Source organism: Exophiala aquamarina (genome assembly GCF_000709125.1).
Source record: "Exophiala aquamarina CBS 119918 chromosome Unknown aczIA-supercont1.21, whole genome shotgun sequence".
In the NCBI taxonomy this organism is placed as follows: domain Eukaryota; kingdom Fungi; phylum Ascomycota; class Eurotiomycetes; order Chaetothyriales; family Herpotrichiellaceae; genus Exophiala; species Exophiala aquamarina.
The window spans coordinates 390,518-404,635 of NW_013550567.1; the positions used below are offsets into that span (position 1 = coordinate 390,518).

The 14,118-nt window shown below is 50.6% G+C and overlaps 6 protein-coding genes across 6 annotated transcripts; 3 read left to right on the forward strand and 3 right to left on the reverse strand.

The window, feature by feature from the left end:
• Positions 1–220: 220 nt before the first annotated feature.
• Positions 221–1,636, forward strand: A1O9_12184 (uncharacterized protein; the record flags this gene model as incomplete). The annotated part of the gene is made up of 1 exon (XM_013398982.1): positions 221–1,636. One exon carries the CDS (start codon positions 221–223, stop codon positions 1,634–1,636), a length of 1,416 nt encoding a protein of 471 aa, XP_013254436.1.
• A 1,371-nt stretch (positions 1,637–3,007) lies between these two features.
• Positions 3,008–3,421, reverse strand: A1O9_12185 (blocked early in transport 1; the record flags this gene model as incomplete). The annotated part of the gene is made up of 2 exons (XM_013398983.1): positions 3,008–3,290; positions 3,396–3,421. 2 exons carry the CDS (start codon positions 3,419–3,421, stop codon positions 3,008–3,010), a joined length of 309 nt encoding a protein of 102 aa, XP_013254437.1.
• Positions 3,422–4,387: 966 nt separating this feature from the next.
• Positions 4,388–6,850, reverse strand: A1O9_12186 (uncharacterized protein; the record flags this gene model as incomplete). The annotated part of the gene is made up of 1 exon (XM_013398984.1): positions 4,388–6,850. The coding sequence occupies one exon, from the start codon at positions 6,848–6,850 to the stop codon at positions 4,388–4,390; it is 2,463 nt and encodes an 820-aa protein (XP_013254438.1).
• Positions 6,851–8,302: 1,452 nt separating this feature from the next.
• Positions 8,303–10,069, reverse strand: A1O9_12187 (uncharacterized protein; the record flags this gene model as incomplete). Its single annotated transcript, XM_013398985.1, has 1 exon — positions 8,303–10,069. One exon carries the CDS (start codon positions 10,067–10,069, stop codon positions 8,303–8,305), a length of 1,767 nt encoding a protein of 588 aa, XP_013254439.1.
• Positions 10,070–12,592: 2,523 nt separating this feature from the next.
• Positions 12,593–12,952, forward strand: A1O9_12188 (uncharacterized protein; the record flags this gene model as incomplete). Its single annotated transcript, XM_013398986.1, has 1 exon — positions 12,593–12,952. The coding sequence occupies one exon, from the start codon at positions 12,593–12,595 to the stop codon at positions 12,950–12,952; it is 360 nt and encodes a 119-aa protein (XP_013254440.1).
• A 63-nt stretch (positions 12,953–13,015) lies between these two features.
• On the forward strand, positions 13,016–13,717 carry A1O9_12189 (uncharacterized protein; the record flags this gene model as incomplete). Its single annotated transcript, XM_013398987.1, has 2 exons — positions 13,016–13,167; positions 13,219–13,717. The coding sequence occupies 2 exons, from the start codon at positions 13,016–13,018 to the stop codon at positions 13,715–13,717; spliced, it is 651 nt and encodes a 216-aa protein (XP_013254441.1).
• Positions 13,718–14,118: the final 401 nt, after the last annotated feature.

Consider the following 14,118-nt stretch of genomic DNA (forward strand, 5'->3'; position numbering starts at 1 on the left):
TGATACAGTTGCTTCAACACTTACTTGCCTTCGTCCTTGTCACTCGAATTGAACTCATCCACGCCCTGATTCTCACTTACTTTCACCTGTCAACTACCTTCTACGGCTTCACCGCTTGTCGAAGGTTGGTATGGCTTCCGCCCACAACTTCAAGCCTTGAGCTGGTTCTCAAAGGTCGAAAAACAGTTCTCAGCCTTTCTGCGATCGAATTTCCGTCACAATGGAGGAAGCAAAGACCCTCATCAGGACCACTGTCCGCACCTTCTTCACCCACCCAAAGCAAATCCTGATCATCGATGCCCTCATGTTGCATTCCGTTTTGCACATCGAAGACCTCGCCGTCCTTCTCTCGACACAGCCCAAGGACATCCGCGCACTCATCAATCCCCTCAGAAATGCTCGCCTACTCACTACTCATTCTCGAGTTGAAGTCCGTGTCGGCACTCAACGAGGTGTCACTAGAGACTACTATTACTGCCCGTTCCACCCAGCCATCGACGCCATCAAATTCCGCATCGCCAAGCTCCGCAAAAGAGTCAACGACCTATACAAAGAAGACGAAACGAAACGGAAGGATTGGCGATGTCCTCGCTGCAAAGCCGAATACGAAGAACTAGATATTCTGGATAAGATTGGCGACGAAGGATTCTACTGCGACCGGTGCGGCGCCACCTTGGTTCAGAACATGCAGGCCCTGAAAGAGAAAGGCTCACACGAGAAAATCCTAAAACTCAACTCCCAGCTAAAGAAATTTGACGACATCGTCCACAAGATAGACCATAAAGACATCCCAGAGAACGACTTCATTTCAGCCTGGGAGCGTAAGAAGGATGTTCCCCGGGAACGTGGTGGCAGAGAGCCTAATCAGTATATGGAACTGAAACGAGACGACAAAAACGCAAAACGAGGACCGGATATGGTCAAGGTTGAGAATTTGGCTGTCAATTTGACGAGTGGCGCTGAGCAAGACCGTGAAGAAGCGGAGAAGAAAGAAGAGAGGCGACGTCTGCTGGCGAAACAGAATCAGCTACCAGCCTGGCACACATCGAGCGCAATTGGGCTCAATGGCTTGTCAAACTCGGTCAAAGCCGAATCAAGTGACATAAATGGATTGCTCAAAAAGGAGGAAGACCTCGATGAGAAGAAGCCAGCTGATCTGCTCAACGATATCTCTTCCTCATCCGCGACAGCCCCTGCGACTACGACCAATATGCAGGACGAGGTTGCCGCATACATGGCCGAGATGGAACGCGAGCGTGAAGAAGCAGAGAAACGTGCGAAGGAAGAAGACGAAGAGGACGATGAGGATTTTGAATTTGAAGACGTGGTCGGCACAAGCGTGGTCGGCACACCTTCAAGCTTCTCACAGCCCACTTCGTCCATGCAAGTTAGCAATGGCATCAAGCGCGAATTCGAAGATGACTCTAGCGACGCAAACACCCCGGCCAGCTTCGATGTTAGAGACCGAGATACGAAACGAGTGAAATTTGAGAACGGCATCAATCCCTCCGGCGTTGGCAGCGTAGGTGCAAGCATTAAAAGCGAGGGGCTTGGTCATACGAACTTACCTGCAAGCATCAAAGCTGAAGGTGATGCAGATTCAGATGAAGATGAGGACTTCGAAGATGCTATCTGATCTAGCCTGATTTCATGTAACAGGCGGTGGGGACCTACTTACATACCTCTTGTAATGAATTGTATCTCTTACTGTCTACTAGAAATGGGTTGATTCCCTCCAAAATGACATGCATATGGCGAAGGGATGGGATTCAGGTCTGGAACGAGCAACTCAGGGTGGGAACAGGATACCATGACTCCTCCAGCGGCGGCAGCTGGGATGATTGAAACCCGAAAAGAATTGGGTTGTAACGGATGCCAATGGATGGGCTGGCTTAATGCTTTTTCTCTCCTTGTACTAATGAATACATCTGAAGATAAAACTAGACTGGTTTATAGCCTAAACAAGTTGCCGCTTTCTTGTTGTAGGTGGTCAATAAGCATTTTCGTCAACCAAAGAGTGGACAGATTGAGCCCAGGTGCTTGCATCTCACCCTTTTTACTTCCCCTATGGCCAGGTACCGTACTTCCGACTTGTCTACCATACTTGATTGCTCGGAACCCCGGATTATGCTAACGCTATTTCATGGTCAGCATTACCTTCCAATTAACGGCCATGAGGCTAGACAGTAGGTAATGGAGACACGAGATAGATGGCTAGCAGTATGTAGACATGGATACCTGATCTGATTGCCACCTATCGAAGAACGCTCAAGTACAGTACGAGGTAGCGAGTACATCCCCAACGAAACGCCTGAACGCTCTCGCTTGTTCAAAGAAATTGCAAATGATGGATGACAGAATGCATAGCCGCCGCCTTTCACATGCCCTGGTGATCCTGATTTCTCTCTTCCCTGGGCCCGCGCCGGGGGAGGGTGCGCGCTTGGCCGCTTCGTGCTCTCCCTCTTATCGTGAGGTAATATCCCAAGGTATGCCGAAACCAAGTTCTGTCTCCCTCCATGTTCTTGGGTCGATCGGACTCTGCGCAAGAGAAAGACTGAAAGATAACCTCGACCTAACTATGCCCATCCATGCCGCATTGAACCGGTCCTTCCCTTCCCAAGGTTGAGAATCCCTGCAAAAACAAAGGAACTGGACTCGCTGACCTGCAGTAGAGACGCTTCGGTCGCTCTTCTGTTCATTCAGCCCAAGGCCCTGCATTGCACACACACACAGAGAGAGAGACTGCTCGTATTGTCGCAATATCGTCTTCGTCAAAATTTCCGGTCGCATGAGGCTCCATTTTAGCACATTCGTACTAGGTACGGACCCTTCCTACCTACCCATCTCCTCCCCCAACTGCGAGTTTCGTCTTCTTTGACGGCCTCAGCCCTTTCCATCCACGATGCTAAAGTGGCACAAGCCACCGCGGAAGAGCTCTGCTTTTTAAGTCGTTTCCCTTTGCCCTTCTCTTTCTAAAACAGGAAAAAAACCCCACCCCACTCAATTATCAGCCAAACAACAGCCCCCAAATCCAGCCACCAACATAGTAGATGAGCAGCATGGCAACAATGATGATACCGGCGAGTTTCAAGACGGCGATTTTGTCACCCTGCTTGGCCATGCGGGTCAGGCGGCCGGCGCTGCCCTTGATGCTCGTGCTCATGTTGCTGAAGACTTCGTTCGTGTTATCGAGCGTGTCTTGGCTTCGTGCATTATCGTAGATGTCCAGCGTGATGTGCTTCAGCGCGGAGGTCTTTTGCGAGAGGGACGCCAGGAGCGCATTGTTCTGTCTGAATGAGGAGGAGAGAGGTCAGTCATGTTGTCGGAGCAAACCGTTGGGAATGGGTTATATGCTCTAGAGGCAGGAGGGAATAAATGGATGGGTGAAGACTCACTCTTCACGGGCGTAGGCGTCCGACATGTTGAGATCGACCGAGACTGAAGGTGGGACCAGAATGGTGGTCAAGTTCGAAAGCTGACGCTGGCCTTCGATGGCAAGGATACAATATAAATGGAGAAGATCAGAGGAGACAGGCGAGGTGTTTTTCACGTAGACAAGTCTCTCAGGACTAAGTAGTTGCGAAAGGATATCGATGTTCCAAACCCGTAATTGCTGGAAGTAGAGGCTAGAATTGTACTCCATGGTAGGGTGGTTGTCATTTTCGGAGCCAAGGATGATCCGCTTCCGAGCCTCCCGCCAGCGTGGCAACGTCATCTATGGCACGTGATCAAACCAAGCGAGCATCCCCTCGCCAAAAATACACATCACTTCTAGCCTAAAACCCTAGGCGCTCTCGGTGTTGCATGCCATTCGGCTGGCATCTTGAGAGATGCTGCTTGTCTTCGGGGCGGCGACAGTGTTCATCTTGTACCATTAGTTCTGCTACCTACTATCTGTAGTGCCCACGAAGTACTCGTGCAGTAGAGACTGGGCATGCTTAGCCATCTCCATCTTGTTCCCTTCTTGCTTTACATAAGTTAGATATACAATCATATCTCCTTCCCGAGTTCCACTCTTGTCAATGAATGAAGCACATCAAACCATCTCACAAATCACTCTCGACACTGTCGCTCATACACACACTCTCGATTCGAAAGAGTATTCGCCAAATGCCCACATCACGAACTCTCATCTTTTGATAATTATCATGCCCGAATTCTGACCACAGCGCTCGCTAGGTCCTACTTCCACACCCATAAAACCCATGTATTGCCCGCTATGCTAGAAGAGTTTGTGGTAAGATTGACCTCGCTCTTGTACTGAGCGGGAACTTGAAGAAGTTTGTTCAAATAAAAGACAAAAGAGACATCAAGACCTCTGCAGAAATTAAAATTCGCTTTGACCATTGTGAATGATTAGATTACCACATATCGTCATCATCATCGTCTAACTGGGACCGAGACGACTGTCCCTGCTGTTGGTTGTTGGAGGAATACTGATTGTTGTAACCACCACCATATGAAGAGGATCCATTACTTTGCGCGGACTGTTTACTGCCCCTCGAACTCGGTCGTTGCTCGCTAGCATCGTAGTCATCGCTGGCACCCTCCTCAGGATGCTGCTCAACGGGTTGCTGCTGTTCTTCTTGCTGCTGCTAGTGTGCGTCAGTGATGTTGCCGGATCGTGTAACACGCTTCGCCTTACCTGTTGATACCGCTGGTACTGAGTAAACTCGTCCGGCTGTTGGCTCTTCGCCTCTTGCTTCCGTTGCTGCTTTGCGCTCGTGGGTAAATTCATCTGAGGGTGCATTTGTTGAACTTTCGCCAAGTAGCTGTACATGAAGTTGCTCAGCAATACTTGCGAGTAAAGAGCCCGACGTGGATTAGCCAGTTTGATATGCGCCATGCGATAGATCGCTCTCTCTTCCAAAATTGAAAACCTCGTCCAATTGTAGTCGATATCCGGCCGTAATTCCCGATAAGGTGGTTCCGGAGATAACCCTCGGTCGCGGTATTTCTTGCCCTTGTCCTCTTTTTCGGCTTTCGACTTCTTTCCTCCAAATATCGATGAAAATAGACTTTCTTTTTCTTTCTTGGATTCGCCACTTGACGATTTACGTTGACTTTCCTTCTTGCGTTCTTCTTCGAGTTTCAAGTTGTCTCGATCCAGAACTATGCTTTCGCGACCCTTACCACTGCTCTCGATTGATGTTTGCAGTACGTCAAGTCTTGTGTTGTCGTGTTGTTGTGGAGGCTTGGAAATCTTTGCCTTGGGTTTTTCTGCTTTCTCCTTGTCCCCATCTTGCTTGCCCACCAATGAGCCCCAGCTCCAACCGGATTTCTTCGGTTCCTCTTTCTTTTTGTGATCCGCACGTTTGTCAACAGTAAGGGTAGGGATGTAGGACAAGTTGCTGGTGTTGGTATCATTGCCTGGTAATGGTGATGGCTGGTCAAGGCTTTGTGAAGGACGTGTTTGAGGAGGCATGTTGCTTCCTCTTGGTGGCATGGCTGTGACACTTGGCATCGCCTGCTTAGACGGTAGAGGGGGGCGCTGCGGAGAGGGGGTTTTAATTCTGTCTTCTCGAGAAGATACTCTTTCTGGATGCCGTATGGGCGGCTGCACAGGTGGTATTGTAGGTTGTATGGAAGAGGTCCGCGGCGGCTGAACTTGGAGTGTTGTTTCCTCTGGAGGCGGTACCTCGACTATCTGTGGGACTGGCTTTCTATCCCACGCGGAGCTGGTGGGTGGTGGGGACTTGCTGCCTACTGGCACCTTGCGCAGCTCCGGCATGGTTGATGTACTCGTTCTTCTTGTGGGATTATCATCGCTAAGGATTGACTCGAAGGTTGAAGGCACGGACGATCCAATTTCTGACGAGGACGGCGACGACGCTCGACCAGCAGGTCGAGAGAAATTTGTAGGACCCGTCTTAGATGAACCAGATGGGTCTTTCAATGTCTCGGCAAGATTAGAAAGGTCCATCGTCGCAAAGCTAGGAATAGCAGGCATAGGTGGCATGGTCGATTCGGGCGTCTCAGGCCGGCTTCCACTCGGGCTTGATGTTGCAGCTCTCCTGGCAGCTCTTTGAGCATAAGTGCTCCGATCTGCGCTTTTCCCCTTCACACTCCCTCCCCGTCTATACGTGGTCCGCGTAGATCTCTTCAAACTTGACCCCGGTACTGAAGGTAGTATGATATCTGCGGTTTCATCGATGGTAGGACTGTCAACAAGAGTGGTCGGCGGAAGGGCAGAATTGTTTGCAACCAGAGATTCAAGCTCCTGCAAGTTTGGATCAAGCGGCGCGCCTCGACGAGATTGAGACTTCTTTCTTTCAAGTCTGTCCGCTCCATCTTCATAACCAACTGAATTGTCAATTTGGCGTGATAACATCGACTTCTTGCGTCGGAGGCTACTGGCGGTGCTTGCGCTCTCAATACTCAGCGAACTCGACCTTGATGATGAGGGTGATGCAAATGCAGAGAGCTCTCCAGATCTTCTTCTTATCTGTTCAGCCTTGCTGTCCAAAAACGATTTAAATTCCTTTGGCGCCAACTCCGGATGTAGGCGAGCTGGGACCCAGAATAGACGTGAGGCATCATCTTCGCTGGAGTGTGATGAAGGGGCATTGGGCATGCCAGCAGGGCTAAGTTGTGGTAGATCTGGATCGTCTGTTGCACCTACACTCATTGACATCCGCCTCAGGGCTTGTAGATTGCTCAGCTCTTGCGCGACCGCAGCCGGACTGGATTCATAGTCGATGTCATTGAGAGGGAAGTGTGATGTCGCGGTCTCGGAGGGTGAACGTTCTCTGGATGCGGAAGGGGGTGAGGGCGAGTGGTTTGGATGTTCCCACGAATGGGCCTGGGTAGGCGACGGCCGAGTGACACCGTTTGACTGTGCAGCAGACATGTCGCTGGATGAGTCTCTCGAGTGCGAGGGTGGCAATTGTTTCCGGGGTATAGACCTCCTTCTGTGCGCTATATCATGCTCATGATTGACCGGGTCGCTATTGAGTGCGACGTGATGTTGGGACGTGGTATTATGGTGTGAATAGGGGAATTGATTACCAGAGTCGGGTTCGGGTTCGTCGCCGTACATGTAGCCAATGGCCTCAGTGACATGGTGGCTCTCGTCACTTATCGACAGCTGAGGAAGGTGGCCCCTCCGAGCAGCGAAGCTCGCGCCATTGTCTCGGCTTCGTGTAGAAGTCTGCAGGCAGGGAGATGTTAGTCAAGGCTTTTCAACGTGTGGTGACTCGTGGTCATGCAGGAAGTGCAGGATAATGATCCACCGATGGATGCCAATCCTTCTGGCATGTCTCTCGTCTCTTCGATTAGATGGAATCTGGGTACTAACCTGCATCGAGCGGACAGATGACTGACAGTCCCCAAGCAGCCAGAATGGGCGTATATTTCTAAGATGCAACGGATGTAGTATCAGGTACCCGCCTTGGTCCCGGCAGGCCTCCCGCGCACAAACGCCGACAGGTCACTGCTTCTGGTGGTTCTCCTGTAATCATCGGACTCGGTAGCAGATAGGCATCGAGGGGTGGAAAGGAGGAGAGACCAGGGCGGAGAGGAATCTCTGGCGATTGGGAGTGGAATGGTCGGGGACAGGATCAGGATTGGGGCTGAGATGGTTATCGTGTTTGGAGACTGAGATCGACGTATGAATATATGTGGACCGGGACAAGGACGTGTGCCATGCTCGTAAGGATTGAGATGAGGTCAAGGGAGTCAGTCGTGCCAGTGTCTGCTAAATCAGGCTTGTGGTGATGTGCCAGGAGGGCAGCGAGGGCAGCAACCAAGTTGGCTTAGTTAGCACCTTAGTTAGGTTGGCGGTGCAGGAGCGAGATGGGCGGCCAAGGGCACGGGCAAGTAGCAAAGCAGCAAGACGAGAAGCGGCGCCAGATGGGCCAATTGGAACAGGCGACGGAGATGCTTGTTGCTGTTTAATTAGGCACGGCCTGGCTGTGGTGGCGGCCCAGCTCCGCATATCTCCCTTCGATTCGCCGCCTACCAGTTCTCCGTACGACCTTAGCCACACCTGAAGGCCGCCCCAGTGCCACCTAGGAGCAAATGTAGAAGCCCCAGCGATTGGAGCAGGTCAATACCCAACACCCTCCTGAATTGGATTGCCAAGGCCTACTTTATCTTATCTTAATCCCTATTCTGTACCAGGCGAAAGGCACTATGTTCCAGGCCTTAATATTCCCCTTTCTTGCCTGCCCTCGAGCTCACTTGCAGGTGTAGTTGGCCTCGTTGCTGCTGAACCTACATTTCATTTCATTTCATTTCATTTCATAGCTGGATTTCCTCGTTATCTCGGCTCAAGTTATTCTCTCTATCTCCCAGCCCTCCTTTAACCCCAAGGATTGTCGAACGGATCACTTCCCCCACCAAATCCACCACTTGCCTTGGGAGGGCCGGTCACTGGTGTTTGTGATGTCGAAGCCGATGTCCATCCACCAAAGTCTTCATCCGCTGCTACGGTAGGTTGCTGTGCCGGCTTGTTGCTCCTTGCCGATATTGGTTCTCCCCATCCTCCTGAGATGTCATTAGGAGTGATATGTGCTGGTGGCCTTCCCAGTTCCACCCTTGACAGCGCCGCTTGTGTTTGCGCGGGCGCCGGCGTGGGCTCTGGTGCACCCCAGGGACTGGTATCATTGCCTGACGAACCCCACGGATCAAATAGAGCTGAGTTGGTCGGAACGGCGGCGGGTGCTTTAGTCGGGGCAGTTGATGGTGCTGGTTGTGAAGATAGGTTAAACGCCGAGTTGAAGGTATTGCTGCTACTGCTGGTAATTGGTGATGTCACTTTTGTTGGGATTGGCTTGGGAGGAGAGACTGGTGTAGAGCTGGCAAATCCACCAAAATCGTCATTCGCAAACAAATCCTGTGGTATAGATGCCGCCACAGGCTTTGGTGCAGGTTTTGGTGGCGGAGGTGAAGCAGGTTTGATATTCGATGCAAAGGAGAAGTCCAACCCATTCGAGCTTGAAGGCGAGGTGACGTTGGCTTTGGGAGCTGGCGCCTTCGAGGCCAGACTGTCGAAAAAGCTTCCACCACTCAAAGGAGGAGGGGAAGTGACTTGTGGTGCAGAAGGAGTCGCCTTTGCCGGAACCTGACTCGTAAAGTTATTGAACCCAGAGAACGCAGACGAGGCTTGTGATGCATTGCTACTGGGGAAACTTAAACCACTGAACGCGTCCGCGAGACCTCCAAACGCGTCTTGCTTTCGAGGTGGTGCGGTTGATGTCGTCCCACCCAAAGATGGCTCGCTTGCATGCTGGGGCTGAGCTGCCGGCTGAGGCTTTGGCGCGCTCGCATACAGCGAGAGAATGGAACTTTTCAAATCACCTCTCGAGTTCGCTGCTGCGCCTGCAGTGGCAGCAGCACTGGAAGGTCTAGCAACACCAGCGGGTGGTGCGCTTCCAAAGAAATCCAATCCGAGGAGAGAGTCCTGCGGCTTTGGAGCTGGCTTTGGAGCGGGTGGTGCTGTCTGGGTTGGTCGGGCGTTGGGGATGTCTGCAGTGCTTGGCCTCACTGGTGGAGGAGTTGGACCAAAATCGTCGAACAAGTTTACGTTCGCCGTAGGCGCTGGTGATGGCTGTGGCCTCATTTGCTGGGTTGCTGCATGACGCTGAGACGCTGACCTTTCAATTTTGGCCTTTTCTTGGACAATGCTAAGAGGGACGTTGTCATCTCCGTCAGCATCCAGTGTTGCTGGATCAGGCATCGGCCCATCCATGACCCATCTCTTGGACTCGTATTTGGTTCGAATAAAGTTCTCAATCTTAGCCTCAGAGGGTTGATGGCCCGGTGCCAGTTTGGCTTCCCAGTATTTGTTGGCTCTTGTATTACCCCACCGTAATATACTCTGAAGCTGTTCATCGGTCCACGCGTCGAGGTCAACAGATTTGACTCTGCTGATATGAGTACCCATTCCACGATGAATGCCAGAGCAGCGGATGCAGACAAATACGCCTAGATTCCAACTCGCCCATCGTGGATGCTTGTTCCGCTTGCAGTCTGCGCAGACTTTGTTACCCTCGAGTTTGACAAGAGCCTTCAAGGTTTGTGCATTTTGAGTGGCTCTGTCAGCGCCTGCAGCAGGCCGCCGGGACATGGTAGATATGGCTCGCTGGTCGAAGAAATGGCGGAAGACCAGTCCGAAGGAGCGGGATGGACGACAAGGATCACAGAGAGACTGAGACTTTCAAGAAGGATACGTCTCACCAAGTAGAGACGTGGGATCGAGGAGTGGTTGGGTTTAAGGATGAAAGCTCAAGAACAGGAGGATGAATCGTGTCTTCAGGCGAATAATAATCGACCCGTCACTTTGGGCTGCGGTGTTCAACAATACTCGGTATGGACTCCGTACTAACGCCTAGCCAGATGATCGCGGTGCGTATTGGGCCCGCCTATGGGTGCCGAGGGAAACGCGTTAACGCTCCACCGTAGTCTTGGCATTGCGGCTGCTCATCCGAACCTCCTATGTACATTGAGAATCGAGATGGTCTCTCACCTCGTCTACGCTCAAGTATCACAGCAGAACAATCGATTCTAACAATGGATCAAGCTCAAGGATTCCAAAATTAAGATTGTCGGTCTTGAAACACTTGCAGCGGCTTCGTCTGTACATGGCAGCAGAATCGCAGAGTTTCCCCATGAATCCTTTCATTTGCCCGCATCCTCATCCCATCTCGTAGCTGACTTGGACACTACACCCGTATAACAATCGTCTGTCACCTTCGTGTAAATGTGGTCATGACCGGGAAAGTTGCCTAACAGAGAGATAGATATCAGGTGCATGGGATCACAGACTCAGCCTTTTCAACGGATGACTGGCTCACTCCTAAATGCAGAGTCCTCGAGGCTGCCGGGCCTAGATACCCAAAACCGGTAGAAAGGTCAGTATCGCCTTCTTGACCCGACAGATTATTCACACGAACACGACTAAATGTGTATGGAGGTTCCGATTTTGGATTTCCGATTTGGCCTGTGCGAGGCTAACTGGGACAATCCTCGGGGTTGATCCCAAGGTATTGGACAGATCGAACTACAAATACGTCCAGACCATCAAGGGTCATGAATAAGTGTCCAAGCCCGCATTTCTTCAAGTTCCTGGTTCTTTGGCCATACACTCTGCGCCCATTTGAATGAAAGCCGAGTTAGATTCACGAACCTAACTTGTCTCATTGGACTGACAAACTCATCTGATATCAGATATAATTGCAATCTAGGCTGGATACTCAGTTGACTAGGTTTAAAATTATGTTAGCAATATATGCGGCCGTTAAGTCTGAGTGTATTTGGTCTTCCATATCAGAGGATGCGCAAACAATGTATGTCGCTGTCGAATCCTCATGCGCTGCCTCGGTCTTCCCGAAGTCCCAGGAACCCTCCTTTTCTTAAAATGGAGATATTAAACAGTTAAACCGACGTCCTTTTCCACATCCACGAGGAGAGGACAAAAGTGTGATATCGCGGAAGCTGAAATTAGAACGCTGTTTGCGAATTCCTTCTTGCCCAGAAATGCGATCCATGGCGTGGCAATCCTCAAAGATCGCATGCACTGGTGTAGCACTTGTCTCCAGATTTTGGTAGAGATTGATATGTCAAAGATCTCTGGTGGAAGATACAGCAGCATTGTTGGGGGGAGGAGAAGGTTAATGCAGGACCGAACAGTCGAGAAGACGAGTACCATTGAGTAATACTCCGTAATTAGTTAATTACTGAGTACCTAATTAGGTAATAAGAACTCGGTCTTGTTGATCAAACGAAATATTTTCAGCCGTCCTCTCATCTTTTAGACAATGTATGCAGCACCGCCTCACCCAAGTCATAGCTCCGGTGAGAACTTGCACAAGTCAAGGAGGTTTCTTGACTTCTGTTGCTCCTGGACCTGTGTGAACTCATAGATGCTGGCAACCCTCGGCACAGGTTATCCTGCAATGTTGTCTGTGATCCGTGGGCTCCAGAGTATCGAGATACCTGAATCTCACGCGTTACTGATCGATGTTACTCCAATAATGAACATACACGTCTTACCCGTAGGCGATCTCTGCCACTAGATGTGGATCTACTACGGTAGACCTCCAGCCCTGGCAAATTGGCGCATTCCTCTCTAGATGACATTCCGCGAGTTGCAATTATGAGGCTGAAAAAGGGACCTCTCATATCACCTCGATTGCACAGCAAGTCCGCCCTGTCGTTTTGTCGACATCTTATTGTTCGGGAACGATTGCTGAGCAATTTTTATTTCGCGTACCTGACCACCAGCCCGCATCAGGAACCTTGTGATAATTAACATCTTTCACTTTCTAAGTAAGGAAGCGTTCGACGAGCTGAGATTACCTACAGCAACCCTTTCTCGACTTACAATTCAAAACTCCTTTGCAAGGTCGGGGAATATGCACGGATTAATAACGGGTTTCTCTATCTATGGTCTAGTTTACAATGCTGTGTCACTCTGCCGTTATCCCTCACGTCAAATGACCCCCTATGTTGATATATTCGAAATACTGATCCACAGTGTGATCGAATTTAAACGGCGACTGAACCACGAAAAGACGCGTTTTCTCAACCTTTTTTTTGAACGTGGAAGACACTCATTGTTTTTGCTTTTAACCATCTCGATACTACTATCATGCTTTTCGAGACTTTGATTACAGTGGCCGCCCTGGGCGTGGTTGTCAACGCTGACCGTCCGAAAAATGTGACCATCTGTGACTACTATACACCTCTCCTCTTGGGAGTAGAGAACTCGGCAACGAGTCAATTGAAGCTCGTGCAGACGCTCACTCACACTTTTATTCTCGGCAACTACACAACTCCCAACGTTGGCATTGCAGTTGCTGGAGTTGCTACCCCAGCAGATTATTCCGGCCACGAAGTCAACATTCTGAACTATTTCATCGGTGCCTACTATTCGACCAAGGGCTACAACAACGCAAGCACTGGTATCGCCAAAAACTTTCTGGATGATGGTGGTGCCGTTGCCTATTAGCTGACAAGCCTGCAAACACGAAGACATCTAATCAATAGTACGAAACTCCAAACACTGCCCCGGATGCTGCAAAGTATTGCTAACAGGCCTCCGCTGTACAGTGCTCTCTTGATTCATGTCTATCAATACTTTGGAGAGTTCTACGGCTGCAGTGAGCAAGGATCAGCAGAATTTCCCAAGTACAAGGGCGTCGCCAGCATGTATGAGGTGCATAAGTATGTAATCATCTTCCACACCTGAGTTGTTCCACCTAACGTTCTTTTAAGGTTCATGAAATCTGACCCCTGGGAGAGCGGATACTTCAACGAGCAGATCGTGTTGGCCGCCAAATCTCTCGGGTTTGAGGAAGCTGATTGTGACTTCACGTCCAAGGCGCTCGCGGCCACCTTTGGAAGACGCTGCTCGCCAGCTGCGCCCGTCATCCCAGCATCTGCGGGGCCTCAACTACAGGCCATCTGCGTCTCAGAGAGCTGTCCACTGGACCTCAACGCTACCTGTTCTGCATACCCGGACGATGGATTCGTTCCCTTCCCGGAGATCGCCAATGCGACTCTTGCCGGTGCCGTGGTCAAGGAGAATGATAGAGAGGCGCCTTCCAACGCCTCTGCATCTGCCTCTAGCTTTGCTTCTGGTGCTTCCACGGGCTCTGCAGCGAGTGGTTCATTGACCGGCGGTGCTTCTACTCTCGACTTGAACGGCGCTCTGAAGGTCATCGGCACCCTCGCCACAATCGTCGGCGCCGGTTTGTTCGTTGTTCCAGTCTGAGATATGCGTCAACGTATCCGGCTTTGAAAACACATCTGCCAAAAGCACTGTCGAAGCCTTTACTGAGTCGCTCCCGAAGACCTGGCGGATTACGTCGTCGGAGGGAGGCTAGTGAACCCAAGAGAGCAAATGGAAAGGCACAAGGTTCGAGATCCGTGTGTAATCTTCCAATATAGGTTGTTGAAATGAGCGAAGATGGAGTGAGAGGATAGATGGGTGGAGCTCTGATAAACCGATCGGAAAGTGCGCCAAAACCACACATTCCATCAGCTGATAATCCATCCATCCGTTTCTTTCAGACAACTTTCCTTAGCCCTAATTTTCGAAAGGCTGGTGCTAGTACCATCACATACCTATAGAGCCAATTAGAAGGAGACTATTAAAGGGAACGTCTTGACCGT